This window comes from Peromyscus eremicus, chromosome 2 (assembly GCF_949786415.1).
Source record: "Peromyscus eremicus chromosome 2, PerEre_H2_v1, whole genome shotgun sequence".
Lineage (NCBI taxonomy): Eukaryota > Metazoa > Chordata > Mammalia > Rodentia > Cricetidae > Peromyscus > Peromyscus eremicus.
Window position 1 is genome coordinate 90,221,427 of NC_081417.1, and position 17,828 is coordinate 90,239,254.

The following is a 17,828-nucleotide window of genomic DNA, read 5'->3' on the forward strand; positions in this document are numbered from 1 at the left end:
CCATAGCTGAAGGTTTTCCTGTGCTTACCCAGCACCAAGGACATTAGCTCAGACTTATTACTGACTAGCTCTTACACTTAAATTAACCCATAATTCTGTTTTATGTTTAGCCACATGACTTGGTACTTTTTTCCAGTTTTGCCTTCACATCTTGCTTCCTCTATGTCTGGCTGGAGACTCCTGACTCAGCCTTCCTCTCCCAGAATTCTTTTTTCTGCTTGTCCCACCTATACTTCCTGCCTGGCTACTGGCCAATCAGCACTTCATTTATTAACCAATCAGAGCAACACATTCACAGAATAGAGAGCGATATCCACAACCTCTTCTCTCATACTGTATTTATCTCCCTCTCCCATTTTTAATCAGAGCACCCCGTTTTTCCCTTTTCCCATTTCCACATCAGATCACTTAAACTCTTCTATTCCCATCTTTATTGTGCCCCTAGCCTTGCATCCCTGCAACGATTCCTTTTTACTTTCTTGATTTTTGCACTTAGTCTATCATACATACTCATATCTGAAAATTTGAAGCTATGAGCCTCAGATGAGAAAGAACATGGGATGCTTGTTTGTCTTTTGAGGACTTGGTTACCTTATTCAATATAGTATTTTTTTTAGATCCATACATTTACTTTCAGAGACCATTTCATATTTCTTTACAGCTGAATAGTATTCCATGGTATATATGTACCATATTTTTCATCATTCATGAATCAGTTGAAAGACATTTAGGTTGTTTCCATTTCATAGCTATTGTAAATAGAGCAGCAAAGACCATGGATGAGCAAGTGTCTGGGGAATAGGATATTGAGTCATTTGGGATTATGACAAGAGATATAGATTTGGGATTAATTTTTTAAGTGTTCTCTACACTGATTTCTAGATTGGCTAAATCAGTTTATAAGCCTGCCAACAATGAATGAAAGTTCCACTTTTCCCACATCCTATACAGCATTTGTTGTTGGTTGTTGATCTTGGCCATTTTGACATGAGTAGATGAAATCTCAAAGCTATTTAAATTTGCATTTCCCTTATTACTAGAGATGATAAATTTTTAATCTGTTTTTCTTCTTCTTCCTTCTCCTCCTCTTCTTCTTGAGAACTCTCTGTTTATAGCCCAGTCCAACTTTTTGAATGGGTTAGATTTTTGTGGGTGGCAGTGGTGGTTTTTATTTACTTATTTATTTTTGAATATTTGAGTATTTTTAGTTCTTTATATATTCTGGATATTAATCCTCTGTCAGATATGTACCTGTGGAAGATTCCTTCCCATTCTGTGGGCTTCTCTTAATATGTTTGCTTCTTTAGCTATGCAGAAGCTTTTTAGTTTTATGAAGCCCCACTTGAAAGCTGGTGGTTTTAATTCCTGGGCAAATGAAGTCCTATTCAGGAAGTTTTCTACAATGAGATCTGGGCCTATAGCTTTCTTTTGTTAGATCCATGTCTGATGAGGAGAAAGCAGGTTTGGGCAGAAAGAAGAATGAGTAAGTGGGTTGGTCCTAGAATTAGGAACTAGCTTAGGTGGAATTATGTCATGTGAACAAAGGGTACTGGGCTGATATGCATTCTGGTCCATTTCTGGAATGTGAGTGTAGACCTGGCTGGGTGGAGAGGTTGAATGTGGCATGGGGAAGCCTGTGGGTTAGAGAACACAGTGGGAAGGTCCTAGAAGAAGCCTAGAGGTTAGTTGTGGTATAGCCAAGAGTGGCCAGACTAGGATAGGACACTGGATATGGGACCCAGGCTAGACCTGGAGAGTTAGTGAGGATATGTGGAGAGCAGAGGCGCAGAGTCACCTAGCTAAACCCTGGAGAAGAATGTGCACAGTCTGGCTAGGTGAAGGTTCGGTGTGACATGGAAGGAACCTGTGGATTGGAAGGCAGGTAGGTCAAGTTCTAGAGAAGCCTAGAGGTTGGTTGTGATACAAGTAAGGATGCTAGACAATGTGGAATCTGGAACAGCCCTGGCAGGTCAAGGAGGGTGCCTAGAGAAGAACATCAGGCAAATTTTCCAGGCTAGACAGTGAAAAAGGATCACTTCTATTGTTAAAATAGATTTTGAAGGAAGGTGGCCTGAAGGACAGAGGCAAGGATGGGCCCAATACCTAAACGAAGAAGAATTCATTCTCTTCTCCTGGACCTGTTGTAAGACAGCTGGCCACAAGGATTCCTCATGGAATTCTAGTGTTCTAGCAAGTTTTGGTATAAATTTTTTTGGTTTTAATTTATTACATTTATTATTATATGTGCATGTATGTGTCTACAGATGTATATGGGTGGGTGTGTACATATTATGGTGTGCATTTGGAAGTCAGAGAACAAATTACAGTACACAGAACTTGTTTTATCCTTCCACAATGTAGGTCCTGAGAATCTACCTCAAATCAGTTGGCAGCAATTGCCTTAACTTCTGAGCCATCTCACTAGCCCTATATTATGAACTCTAATGACCTATTTGTGGGAAGAAAAGATGAGGGAAAAGAGGAAGACAGTAAGGCAAGGAGGGGGTGGTAAATCACTGTGAGTTTTACAGTAACTCTACAGGCAGTACCAAAAGAAAACACACAAGAAACAAAAAAAAAAAAAGGAAATCAAAGCAAACAAAAAATGAAACCCAATGTGACAAAATAGTGCTGAAACAAAATAAAACTTGGCTTATGGAGCACATTCTCATTTAAAGCATCAGAGGTTCCTCTGTGTTATCACTCTTCTCGTTGTATGTCCTACACTGCACAATCCTTTCCCAGCAGCTCAAGACAGAGTATTCTTGGTCTAAGGAACTATTGGCTGGGAATATGACCTTCAGGAAACATTGTGATAGGAACTTGTCCTGGAAATATTGGGAGTTTATGTTGGCTGACTACTCCTGGGTGCGGGGCCGGCTCTAGAGTGTTCTTGATATAGTAAGTATCATATTTCTAAAGGAAACTTAGTTTCCTTCTTCTAGCAGCAGCCGCCAAATGTCAATGTCTCCCGAGCTAGGAGTCTGATTCTGTGTCTACATGTCCTACTCCATGCTGGGATTTTGTCTGACTTGAGTTTATGCAGGTCTTGTGTATGTTGTTGCAATCGCTCTGAGTTCATATGTGTTTCTGCCTTGTTTAAGCTAGAAAATACTGTTTCCTTAGAGTCTTTCATCACCACCACCAAAGTTTTTGGAATTGTTTTTTAACTTTTAAATTCATAAGCCTTGTATATATTCTATAATGTTTTATTTATCCTTTGAGAATTTCAAATAGTGAGTTCTGATCACATTCATCCCTGCCTCTGTGTCCTTCCAGATCTTCCCCTGCTACCTATCCACCCATCTTCATGTTTCTCCCCCACTCCCTTCTTCTCCCCTCCCTCCAGATTGTGTATGCTGTCTCAATCTCTGTGAGTTTCTTTGGACCTGTTCCTTTTTTAATCTAGGAAACAGTTTCTTGAAGTTATCCACTGCCCTGGATCTTTCAGTATTTCCATTCATTGTCCACATTGATCCCTGAGCCTTGAGGGGAGACATATGATATACACATGCCATGTAGGGCTGAGAACTCTGAAGTTTCTTTTTTCTGAATATTCTCCAGTTATGTGTCTCTATGTTAATTGTTTCTTTGATGAGAGTTGACCTATATTCATTTATGAGAATGATAAGAGTAGGTTTTACACTGGGTCTTACCAATGCCCTATCTAGTCACATGTTCTTAACCATACTGACAATGTCAGGTATGGGTTCCATCTTTTGGAGTGGTCCTTAAATCCACTTTTTTTTTTACATAAAGAGGTTGTTATCATAACATTTGTGCTGCTATTGCATCATTTGGCATATCTTGCCAGGCAGATTATTATCTAGGCTTATAGAGTTCAGAACCTGATGATATTAATTATTGTCTCCTCCAGCAGCATTCACAGCAAACTCCAGCACTATGAAAGCTAGTCAGTAGGAATCAAACTTCCAGTTGATTACCAGCTAGATTTCTCCATGTTCTGTAACTCAAGCATGTGATAGTTTCATCAATATGTTCTTATTGTCCACTTCTGGAGAATAACCAGTAGCATTGGAAATAGCTTATAATGCCTGGGGAGAGGTCTATGAGAACTCATTGGCCAATAACTCAAAAAGAGGCAACCCAATCCTGGTACTGGGAGTTTCATTTCCTAGCACATGGCGTCTAGTTTTAATCTACCCCACTATATAGTAAATGTTAATAGTTTTACTGTTAGTTGTTCCTTCCCCAAGACTTTTCTATCCTCCCTTTCCCACCCCAATCCAACTTAACCTTTCTTGTTTTGCCCATTGCCCCTTTGTAACATTATATTCTATTTTATCTGTCTTGAAAAAAAAAACCCTCCTCCACATGGGCTCCTTATTATTTGTCTAACTTCTATGGATATTCCAAATGAAACATATATATTTAAAATTCAATAGCTAACTTCCATATGTAAGAGAAAACATGCAGTATTTGTCTTTATGAATTTTGATTGTTATACTCAAAGTAACTGTTCCCAGTTCCATTCATTTATGTGCAAATTTTATTTCTTAACAGCTTGAATAATCTTCTATTGTGTATGTGAAACATTTCTATGCATCATTAGTTGATGGATATCTAGACTGTTTCCATTTGATGAATATTGTGAATAAAGCATCAATGAACATAAATGAGTATGCATCTCTGTAGTAACAAAATCTATTAGATATATGTTCAAGAGTGATATAGATAGAATTCAAAGAAGTACTAACAATAACACTCCTCAAAATATTCTGCAAAACAAAAACTTGAAGGAAAACTTTAAAATTCTTTTTTTATAAAGCCAGTATTATCTTAATACCTGTACCAGACAAACATGAATAAAAAATGGAAGATTATAGGCCAACATATCTGATGAGCATAGCACCAAAATTCTCAATAAAACACTTCCAAATTAAATTAAAAAAAAAAACATATCAGAAAGATTAACCACTATAATCAAGTTAACTTCATCTAAGTGCTGCAAGAATGGTTCAGCATAGTAAATACTTTTTAAAACAATCCAAAAAATAAATACACTAGATGCCATTTCATTAGATGCAGAAAAGGACTTTAATAGAAACAAATGTTTCTTCATGACAAAATCCTAATGAAAATAAGGAAACAAGCAGCACATTTTAACATTATGAAGGCAATTTACAAGCTCAGGACCAACATCATTCTAACTGGAGAAAAAGTTAAACCATTTCTACTAAAACCAGAAACAAGACAAGGATATCTACTGGCTCCATTCCTATTCAATATGCTATTCAAAGTCCTAGCTAAAGCAGTGAGAGAAGTGAAGGAGATCCAAAGGATACAAATAGGAAAGAAGAAAGTAAGTCAAAGTATCCTTATTTGCAAATGATATGATTTTATGCATAAAAGACCATAAAGATTCCATCAGAAAGCTTCTACAGCTCATAAATACGTTCAGCAAAGTAGCAGATTACAATATTAAGACAAAAAAATCAGTAGCCTTCTTATATACCAACAACAAACAGACCAAGAACGATATAAGGAAAATAATACCACTCACAATGAGCTGAATAAAAAGTGAAATACATTGGAACAAACCTAACAAAGGAGGTGAAAGATTTATCTAATAAAAACTTAAATGAATTGAAGGAGATACCTGAAGATGAGACCTCTCATGTTCATGGCTTGCTAGGATTAGCATTTTGAAAATGACCATTCAATTGAAAGCAATTTACAGTTTACAATCCCATTCAAAATCCAAACATAATTTTTTGAAAAAAAAATGTTTAAATCTTAAATTTAATATGGAAACACAAAAATCTCAGGGTAGCAATAACAACACTGAAAAAGAAAACTTTAGATATCACCATTCCTGGTGTTTAATTATACTGCATGGTTACAGTAATAAAGACAATATGTTAATAGAATAAAGACAGATACATTGATCAATGGAATAAAATTGAGGACCCACACACATGTTCACATACCTTGAGATACCTGATTTTTTACAAGTTTGAAAGATACACACTAAAGAAAATATAACATTTTTTAAAATATTACTCATGAAACTGGATAGCTGTATGTAAATGAAGAAAACTACACGTATATCTTTTGCTCTGCACAAAACTAAACTCCATATAGATTGAGGACCTCAACATAAGACCTGCTAATTTGACACAGATCTTCTCCTTCATACTTCCTAACCGCCCCTCCCACCCCTTTGTCTCATCCACCAATCCCCATAGGTATTCTATGAGAACCTGCTAGCCAAGCCAGCCAGAGGAGGTGGCAGGTAGGTGAGCATATAAACAGGTACATGATCCTCATATCTCCTCCGCTTCCTCATCTATAAATCCATTCCCCCAGTCGCATCCCCAGATCAGTAGCACACTACCTGCTGTGGCCTCGCCTCCCTCTCTGCTCCCATTCTCAAGGGACTAAGCAGATCCTGGTGGCATATCTTGCTTTCCTCCTTCCTATGGTACCCTTGGCCCCCATTCTAGCCCATCCCCATTTCTAAGTGTCAGCACTCTGTACCTACAATCACATTCTACCCAGAACCTCAGTGGCCACACCTGGCGGGATCTAGGAAGCATTCCCTACCAGGAAACACACACAGCTACTATAATTTCCTAGTAACCAGCAAGGGCAACAGAAACCAAAAAAAGAATGCCCACTAACTACGATAAGACCAGACATTAGCAACTTGTATTATAATCATCCCAAATCCTGATGCTTAGATGCCAGTGTAAAAACACAATCAATGACTGTCAGGACAATGTGTCTCCAGTAGAGTCCAGCAACCCTACTACAGTAGACCCTGAGAAAGCAATATAGCTGAAGTAAAAGAAAGGAACTTCAAAATTGCCTTTATAAATATATTATAGATGTCATTAAAAAGAAAATTAACAAACCCCTTAAAGAAATACAGGCAAACGCAAACAAACAATGAAAGAAAATGAACAAAACTGTTCAAGACCTGAAAATGGAGATAGAATCAATAAAGAAAATCCAGACTGAGGGAATTCTGTAAATGAAAACTTTAGGAATTCAAGCAAGAACTACAGAGACAAGTTCCACCAACAGAATACAGGAGATGAAAGAGAGAATCTCAGGAATTTAAGATACAATAGAAGAAATGGATACACCAGTCAAAGAAAATATTATATCTGAAATCTACTGACATAAAACATCCAGGAATTCTCAGATATCATGAAAACATCAAATCTAAGAATAACAGGAATCAAGGAAGGAGAATCCCATCTTAAAGACACAGAAAAAAAATTTAACAAAATCATAGAAGAAAAGTTTCCTAACCTAAAGAAAGAAATGTAAAAGGTGTAAGAAACATACAGAACACACACCCAAGAAAACACAAGGAATAAATAACAACAGAACACCAAATCAAAAGGGGGAACACCACAACAACAAAATAATGGGAATCACAAATGCTGCTCATTGATAACTCTCAAAATCAATGGTCACAATTGCTCAATAAAAAGACATAGACTGACAGAGAAATTAGAAAACAGGATCTATCCTTCTGCTGCATCTAGGAAATACAGCTCAACATTAAGGATGGACATCACCTCAAGTTAAATGGATAGAAAAAGGTATCCAAGAAAATGGAAATAAGACAAGCCGGTGTAGCTGTTTTAATATCCAACAAAATAGACTTCAAACCAAAACTAATCAGAAGAGATAGAGAAGTATACTAAATATTCACCAAAGAAAAATCCCCCAACAGGATATTGCAGTTCTTAACATCTGTGCATCAAACACAAGGGCACCCAAGTTCATAAAAGAAATACTACTACAGTTTAAATCACATATTGATCCCTCACACAGTGATAGTGAGTGACTTCAGTACCCCACTCTAATCAATAGACAGGTCATCTAGACAAAAACTAAATAGATATGCTAGACCTAACTGGTGTCATAAACCAATGGACCTAACAGATATTTATAGAACATTTCACTTAAACACAAAAGAATATACTTTCATTTCAGAAGTTCATAGAACATTCTCCAAAACTGACCACATACTTGGACACAAAGCAAGTCTCAATTTTCAGATACAAGAAAATTGGAATAATACCCTAAATCCTATCTGACCACCATGAATTAAGGTTGTATATCAATAACAACAGAAAGCTTACAAACTCATGGAAAACGAACAATGGATTCCTGGATATAAAATGGGTTGAGACAAAAATGAAGAAATAAATGAAATCTTTAGAACTGAATAAAAACAAAATACAGCATACCCAAACTTATGAAGCAATGAAGGCAGTACTAAGAGGCAACTTCATGGAACTAAGTACCTACAAAAAAAAAGAAGAAGAAGAGGAACAAAGAGCTCTCATAGTAGTAACTTAACAACACATCTGAAAGTTCTGCCACAAAAAGAAGAAATAACACTAAAAAGGAATAGATGGCAAGAAATACTCAAACTCAGGGCTGAAATCAAACAGAAACAAATAAAAAATGTGAACTCTCAATGAAACAAAGAGTTAATTCTTTGAGAAAATCAATAAGTTTTGCAAATACTTAGCCAAATTAACTAAAAGTCAGAGAGAAAGGTTGCAAATTAATAAAACTAGAGATGAGAAGGGGACATAACAACAGACACCAAGGAAATCCAGAGAATCATAAAGACATACTCGAAAAACCTGTACTCCACCCAGTTGGAAAACTTAAAAGAAATGGGTGATTTTCTCTATATTTATCACCAACTAATGCTAAATCAAGATCAGGAAAGAAATATAAATAGAGCTATAATACTTAATGAAATAGAAGCAGTAATTAAAAATCCACCAATCTTCCCTCCCCCCACACACACACACACACAAAGTCCAGGTTGTAGCACAGAATTCTATCAGACATTCAAAGAAGAGTTAACCTCATTAATCCACAAATGATTCCACAAAATGGAAACACAAGGAACATTGGCTAATTCTTTTTAGAAGATCACAGTCACCCTGATACCTAAAGCACACATAGACCCAACAAAGAAAGAGAATTATAGACCAATTTCCTTTACGAACATAGATGTAAAAATACTCAATAAAATGTTGCAAAGCAAGCCCAAGAACACATCCATCATGACCAAGTAGGCCTCATCCAATAGATACGGGGATGGTTCAACATACGTAAATCTATAAATATAATGAAATATAAACAAAATGAAAGACAAAAAATGATCATTTCATTAGAAGAAAAGGCCCTTGACAAAATTCAACCCCCTTCATGATAAAAGTCCTGGAGAGATTAGGGATACAAGAGACATACCTCAACATAATAAAGGCATTGTACAGAAATCCCATAGTCAACATCAAATTAAATTGAGAGAAACTCATAGTATTTCCACTAAAGTCAAGAACAAGATAAGATTGTCCAGTCTTTCCATACCTGTGCAATATAGTGATTAAAATCTTAGCTGGAGCATTAAGACAAGTGATGGAGATCTAGGGGATCCAAATAGGAAGGGAGAAATTTGAAGTATTTTATTTGCAGATGATATGATAATATACATAAGTGGACCCTAAAACTTCCACCAGGAAATACCTCCGGCTGAAAATCACTTTCAGAAAATTAGTAAGATACAAAATTAACAAACAAGAAAAATCAGTAGCTTTCCTATATACAAATGACAAATGGATTGAAAAAATAACCAGGGAAATAAATAATATCTTTTGCTATAGCATCAAAAATATAATGTATTTTGGGGTAACTCTAATCAAGCAAGTGAAAGACATGTATGATAAAACAAACAAACAAACAAACAAAAACCTTAAGACAGGTTAGCTAAAACAATCCTGAACAATAAAAGAATCACTGGAGATCTCACCATCCTTCATCTCCAATTATACTATAGAGCTATAGTAATAAAAGCAGCACAGACAAGATTTCCCTGACAGAGGTGGCTTTCATGATTCCCAAAGGAACAGCTTATTAAGGATCTAGGCTTTTGTTCTTTCTTCCTGTCAATTTATGAGTAATAAGTCTTTTTAAAAGACGTGATCCTGAGCTGGGTGGTGGTGGCGCACACTAATCCCAGCACTCAGGAGGCAGAAACAAGTGGATCTCTGTGAATTCAAGGCCAGCCTGGTCTATAGATAAGTTCCAGGACAGCCATCTCTGTTGAAAGGGGATGGGGTGGTAAAAAAGAATGGAAGAGAAAGAAAGAAGAAACGTAAGAAAGAATGAAAAAAAGAAAAGAAAAGAAAGACCTGATCTCTTGAATCTGACAGAAAGAAAGTACAGTATATATTTGAACTTATAGGCACAGGAAAGACCTTTAAACTAAATCTCTTCTCTATAGCAAAGGACATAGTTATTTGAATGAAGAGGTAACTTACAGAATAGGAAAAAAATGTTTAATGGCTGTGTTACTGGCAGTATTAGTATCTACACTATACAAGAAATTGAAAAGAAATAAACATAAAGAAAATTAACCCAATCCTAAAGTGTGTCATGAAACAAAATACAGAGTTTGCAGAAGATGAAATTCAAATGGCTGGTAATAGTGTGTGATGAACCAGATTTTGATTCTTGTTTTCAATTATGACTTAACTTTAGAGCCACGGGGGGGGGGGGATATCATTATCCGTTAGGGAAATATAAATTTAAAAATGCTTTGCGATGTCATCCTACTGTGGTTGGAATGGCTAAGATTCAAAAGGAGTAATGAAGAAAAATGCTGGGGAAATGGGAACGCTTATTTATTGCTAGTGGGAGTGCAGACTGCTGCAGCCATTATATCAGTGTGGAAGTTCCTCAAAGAGCTGAAAAAGATCTACCACAAAACCTTATATATATTTATAACATACAATATGGCATTTTGAAGGTGTGCATTTTATGGTTTCTAAATTCAAGATGTATATGTATATATAATTTTGTGTGAACACTCCAAATCTATTCTAGTTATTTTAAAAAATAGTATACAAAGTATACTCACTATGTAGCATAATAGATCTCTTGAATGTATTTTTTCTACATGATTGAAATTTTATATCCTTTGACTAGCTCTGGAGGGTGTTATTATTGATGATAACAGTGATTTTGCTATGAACATTGCAATGACTGCAGGTCCTACACATCTGTGGAAAATCTGAAACAATAAAATTGTTCAGCACCCTAAATGTCAACAGTGCCCTAATGAAAAACAACGATGCTTTAAATTGTTTTAGGACACAGAAAATGAGGCACAGAAAGAGTTAACAGGTACCCACACTCACATAGTCAGATGTGAACACGAATATGTCTCTGAAAAATGAGACTGGTATTCTCCCCAGGAGTACAAATTCACTATATTGGGTAAGCTCAGTCTATGTTCTTATTCTGGATAGTGGAAGACAGTGTATATGTGCCCCGAGTGTGTTGTTTTTAATTTCTCTCTTTTTCTCCAATTTTTGATGGTTACAGCTGAGTTCGGTGATTATTATCCTGATGAGCATCCTGAGAATTATATCAGTGAGTTTGAGATTTTCCCCAAGCAGTCACAGAAGTTGGAAAGAAAAATCATGGAAATTCATAACAATGAACTCAGGTAATTTGAGTGAATATATAAAAATGAAAAGGCATTCTTACTATATAGAAAATGAGAATCATGGGAAGTCATACTATTTCAAATGTGAGTAGACAGCTTCAGGTTGCAGAGAAACATTTCTGGGCCCTACAAAGGATGATTTAGCATCTCAATTAGTGTAAGATTTTTCCAAGATAGTGCCTATGAGTAATCGGACGTGAAAAAGGTGTGTAGTTTCTTATGCAAATATATTCCTTGCCTTTCTGAGTTTCCAAAAATATATCCAAGGCTAATAAGCCATCTTTGCCTATTTGAATCTTGCTTTTTCCTTTCTCGTGGTCCTTGCTAGAAGTGTTGACTTTAAGTAGAATTGAATTCATTGAAAAGGTTACATTTTCTTAACTGATTTCAAAATGATGAGATTTAGTGTATGTTATTCCTTTGCTTGTCTCTAATGCTTAGAATGATACCTTTAGAGTGATAATTGTCAGAGAACCAAATTGAATAGACTAACACCGAGTACCAGATACCATGCTATTGTACACATTGAACATACTGACTCAATTAATCTTCACAACAATGTAGGAAGGAAATACTATGGTCTTTTTTTCCATTATGTATGTAGGAACTGGGTCCAGAGAGGTTAAGCAACTTGTACATTTCTGGAATTTGAATTCAAGCATAAGTAGATGGAGCAAAATGAAGCATGCTTAGGAATCATTGCCAACTTGTAATTCAGGTAACTTAGGTATGCTAGTCTGCAGTTAGTTGGAATTTAGATCCTATACAAATCACAGAAAAATAATGTGACAATAGCATGGATAGGCAGTGCTATGATGATTATGATGAACTAGATACTGGTTTTTCTCTCCTCCTGTTGTATGGTCCTCTAATAATCAAGAAAGTAGTGCCTGTGGCACTCTTGTTTTTTCATTCTCACAATACATGTATGATTACTCAAGGTGGCAGCATGTTTCAGGTTAGAAAATATAACTTTTGTTTTCAGAATTCTTAGACATCACAGCATTGTGCCTATTTCAGAAAATAATACACAATTTCTATGGCTTACCTTAAAGAATTTTCTGTTAAAGAAAATGTGTTGGAAATATATACAGAATATTCACTATTCTCTCTATATTTTGGAAATAAATTTACTATATAGAACAATGACTCCAGTATTCCAGTTAATGGAACTGTGGTATAGAATTATTCTTCTTAGGAACCAAATGATGAGAGTTAATAGATGAGTAAGTTGCATTCATTGCATGGATTGGTAGAAAAGGTAGCTCTTCTGTGGATAGAAGTTGCAAGGCTTTAAATTCTTGGGGAATATTGTAATGACAAACATTAATTGAGTGTTTCCAGGATGCCATAATATAATGCAAAGAGGTTTCTGAACACTATTTTGCCCTATCCTTCCAAATTTTAAGAAGCAGGCACTATTGGTGTGCCCGTGAATGTCAAGGAAGGTAGATCTTGAAGAGGACAAAGAATGTTTCCTGTTAGTTAACATTGATGTCAGAACATGATCCATTAGTTACCCAACACTAATGCCCACATTACTCCTGCATTGGGCAGTACTAGGAAGCAAGTAGTTATTCAGGTGCTACAGTAGCAAGGCTTGAGAAAGTGTCAGGACAAAAAGGCCACAGATGCCAATTTTGGTTGTTTGAATGGGAGTGTCCCTCATAGGCTTGTAGATTTGAAGAAATGAGTCCCAGTTGGTATGTCCTTGTTGGAGAAATTATCTAACTGGGGGGTGGACTTGGAGAATTTAAAACATTAGTGTTGCTTCCATGTCCTTTCTCTCTCTCTCTCTCTCTCTCTCTCTCTCTCTCTCTCTCTCTCTCTCTCTCTCTGCTTCCTGTTTGTGTCTTAAGAAGTGACCTCTCAGCTTACTTCTCCAGTTGCCATGTCTGCTGGCTACTACACTTCACTAATATGGTGGTGGTGAACTTTTACTCCTCTGGAAACATCAGCCCAAATAGACGCTTTCAGTCAAAATGTCTTACCACAGCAGTAGAAAGATAAGTAATATACCAACCCATAATGCTGTGCCCAGAAAAACTGCAAGAGTTGAAGGAGAAAGAAAAAATTTCCATGATATAAATGGAATAAAGTAATTCATGTTCAACAAACCTGCCCACAGAGAATGCTGGAAACAATACTTCAAACTAAACACAGGAATAAACATAAGCAAGAAACTACAGAAGGAAGACAAATGAAGCTATAATTATGGAAACACAAAATAGGACTAAAAATTTAACCATCAGAAAAATGATAGTCATCAACACTTAATTTTCAATAATAATTTTAAATACTGGTGACCACAACTTTCCAATCAAAAGACACAGGTTAATGATAGGGATTAAGAAACTAAATCAAAATACATCTTAAAGTGAAAGGATGGGAAAGAGATTCAAAGAAAATGAGACCAGAAAACAAGCAGGTATCAATATCTTATTATCAAAAAAAAAAAAATTGACCTTACCTGACAGGTGCTATGGAGGTGGAAATCAGAAAAATGGGTTTAACTGGGGTGGGCTTAGGGAGGACAATGTCCTTAGAAACAATGCTTAAGATAAGGGTCTAGGGAGAATGACTGAGGTAAAAATAATGCCTGTGGGAATGGGGATTTGGCCTGGCCGTAAGATAACACAGAAGTTACTTAGGCTGCTGTAATGTACAAGTGACATCTCTCATAAGGATGAGTTTTATGGACTAAGAAGCAATACTCAAGATTTGGGCATGGGGCTGAGGGGTCTGATAAACACACATAATAGTCTGAGGGATTCTATTGGAGCCTGGCCCTATAGATAGCAAAAGATCACCAGGTTATAAACTACATCCTTTCCCAGCATTCTGAGTGGAAGACAGGTAAACATCACCTTCCTTTGAAGAAATAAACATGTGTGTTTAACTTTATTGGCTTCTCCAGTGCTTATGTGTGTTCACAAGGACATTTTATCCTCCAATAGTGTGTGTGTGTGTGTGTGTGTGTGTGTGTGTGTGTGTGTTTAGAATTGGGCCTTGTGAGCTTTTCTTCTTCCGTCTTAGCCTGTTTATTGGTGTCTTCCTTGTTTAGGTTGTATTTAGGCAACCATGTTGGTGAGACTTCATGGGTGTAGCTTCTAGGATATAATCTCACAGCAAACTTTCTGTTTGTCTGGCTCTGACAATCTCTCTACACTCTCTTCTGCAATTACCTCTGAGCCTTAGGTGAAGGAGTTTCGTTGTAGATATATCCATTGTGGTCAGACTCCACAACTCTACCTTTTGATCAGTTGTGGGGTTTTGTGATTGTCTCCTCTGTTGGAAAGAGAAGTTCCCTTGATAAGGAGTCCAGGCGATCCTTTTCTGTGACAATATGATTAATATTTAGAATTTAGTTAGGAATTACACTGGTTTAGTAAAGAGACAGCTGTAGGTTATTCTTCAAGATCAAAGAATTCACTAGTCCTGGGTAGTTGGCTAGGTTTCCATTACCAGGCATGATTTTGAGCTTGGTGAGTGGACCGTAATTTTAATCAAAAGAGCTGTTAATTACGGCAAAGGTATATGTACGACTAATGGTCCCTTAGGATTATTATGCTATGCTGGTCATTATTGTGATTTATAGGAATCATAGATGGGTAAAACTGTTGGTTTCATCCCTCTTTTGAAACTGACATGGTGTTTTGTTTTGTTTTGTTTTTGTTTTTTCTAATACAATGAAAGCTAGTCCTCTGGGAGGAGGCTTTCAGGTCAGAGCCTAAGAGCTGACCCTTTGAACAAATAAACAAGATTGACAGACCCCTCACCCAGCTAAACAAAAGAAAATAAGAGGTAACACAAACTAACCAAATCAGAGATGAACAGTATATTATAACAGACAGCAAAGAAATTAAGAACGTTATAAGAGAGTACATTTTTAAACCTATCTTTATTTAACTTAGAAAATACAAATGAAATAGATTAATTTCTGGATTCCTCCAAACCACCGAAGTTAAAACTAGAAGAGATCAACAACTTAAATAAATCTATAACAAACAGGAGATTGAAACAATAATAAAAAGATCTCAGACTAAAAAAAGAACAGCCCCAGATGGATGCACATCAGATTTCTACAAGGCTTGCAAAAATTATCTATAACCAATATTTCTTACATTGTTAAAAATCTTAAAATAGAAAGAATACTCCTCCTTTGAAGCAAATATTACTCTAATACCAAAACCGGGTAAAGACACAACAAACAGAAGGGAAACTACAGTCCAGTACTCCTGGTGAAAATACATGCAAAAATCCTCAATAAAATCCTATTTTTATGAATAAAAGCAGTGTTCATTTTATAAGACCATGCACCATGATCAAGTTGGCTTTATCCCAGAGATACAGGGATAGTTCAACAGGTAAAAAGTAAATGTAGTAAAGCACATAAATGAACTTAAAGACAAAAATCATAGAATTATCTCAAGAGATGCCAAAAAAGCCTTTGACAAGATCCCAAATGCCTTCATGATAAAAATCTTAGACAAAGTAAGACTGGAGAGAACATATTTCAATATACTAGATGCTGTCTATGAGAAATCCACATGTGTCTTCATCAAAAATTATTTTTTTAAAAAAAGAGAGCATATGAAATTTGGAGGGAACATAGAGCCAGGAATTAGAGGTGGAGGAAGATTTGGTTTGATCAAAATGCATTTTATGTATTATGGGCTTATCAAACAATTAAAAATGAGGCTTAAAATATTTTACAACCACAAGCAAGACAGAAACATCCACTACCCCACTCTTTTTCAGTAGAGTCCCTGATGCACTAGCTAAAGCAGTAAGACATAAAAAGGGAAATTAAAATAGAGGTAGAAAAAAAGAAACCAAAGTATCCCTATCTGCAGAAGATATGATTTATATAAGGGGTCCTAAAAATTACAGCATAAAACTTCTAGAAATTATTGACAATTTCAGCAACTTGGCAAAAGAATAAAATAAACTTACAAAATCTGTAGCCTTTCTATATATCAACAAATACAATGAGAAAGATATCATAGACATACTTACATTCCCAATTACTAAAACAAAATAAAATATCTAAGAAAAAACTCACAAAGTTGGTAAAAATCCCTCTACAATTAAAACTTTAAATCTATGAAAAAGGTGATTGGAGAGGACATTAGAATTCATACAGACAGCCCATGCTCATGGGTTAGTAGAATTAATACTGTGAAAATGACCATTCTACCAATAGTTAACTGATTCAGTGCAATCCCAATCAAAATTGCCCACGATATTCTTTACAGAAATAGGAAAAGAGTCCTAAAATACACATGAAATAATCAAAGACCATGGAGAGGCTAAACAACCCTGAGGAGAAAGGTCAGTACTGGAGTGATTAAAATACCATATTTCAAGCTATGTCACACAGCTACAGTCATATAAAAAGTACCATACTAAGCATGGTAATAACAAGGACACACCCAAACAGATGTTTAGATCAGTGGAACAAAGCAGAAGACCCAAACATAAATGAATGTAATTATAGCCGTCTGACATATGACAAAGATGCCAGAAATACACATTGGAGAAAAGACAGTGTGCTGGTGCAAGTTTTCCACTCACAGAATAATGAGATTTAAACCCATTATTCATCAGCCTATGCAAAAATAATGTTCAAATGGATGAAGGACCTCAGTGTGAAGCACTGAAACTGCAAGTCAAAAGATAGTACTTTATAGGACATAGGTATAAGAAAGAACTTTATTAGTGGGAATCTATTAGCTTTTGAATTAAAGCCCACAAATGATAGAAGAGACTCAACAGAGGAAACTCAAATGGCTGAAAGACATTTAAGGAATTGCTCAACATCCCTAATTATCAGAGAAATGCAAATCAAAACAACTCTGAGATACCACCTTATACCTGTCAGAATGGCTACGATCAAAAACACTGAAGACACCTTATGCTGGAGAGGATGTGGAGCTAGGGGAACTCTCCTCCACTGCTGGTGGGAATGCAAGCTTGTATAACCACTTTGGAAATCAATATGGTGCTTTCTTAGAAAATTGGAAATCAATCTCCCCCAAGATCCAGCTATACCACTCTTGGGATTATACCCAAGGAATGCTCAATCATACCACAAGCGCATTTGCTCAGCTATGTTCATATCAGCATTGTTTGTAATAGCCAGAACATGGAAACAACCTAGATGCCCTTCAACTGAAGAATGGATAAATAAAATGTGGTACATATACACAATGGAATACTACTCAGCAGAGAAAAACAATGACATCATGAGTGAGGTAACCCAGACTCAGAAAGACAAACATGGTATGTACTCACTCATAGGAGGATACTA

At 36.1% G+C, this 17,828-nt stretch overlaps 1 protein-coding gene across 1 annotated transcript in view; it reads left to right on the plus strand.

Annotated features, from left to right (window-relative positions):
• Positions 1–17,828, plus strand: part of Frmd3 (FERM domain containing 3) — a 179,724-nt gene that overhangs the window by 113,100 nt on the left and 48,796 nt on the right. Inside the window, exon 6 of the mRNA XM_059255946.1 lies at positions 11,392–11,515. Coding sequence (XP_059111929.1) covers positions 11,392–11,515 — 124 coding nt within the window. The remainder of the gene's footprint in view (positions 1–11,391; positions 11,516–17,828) is intronic.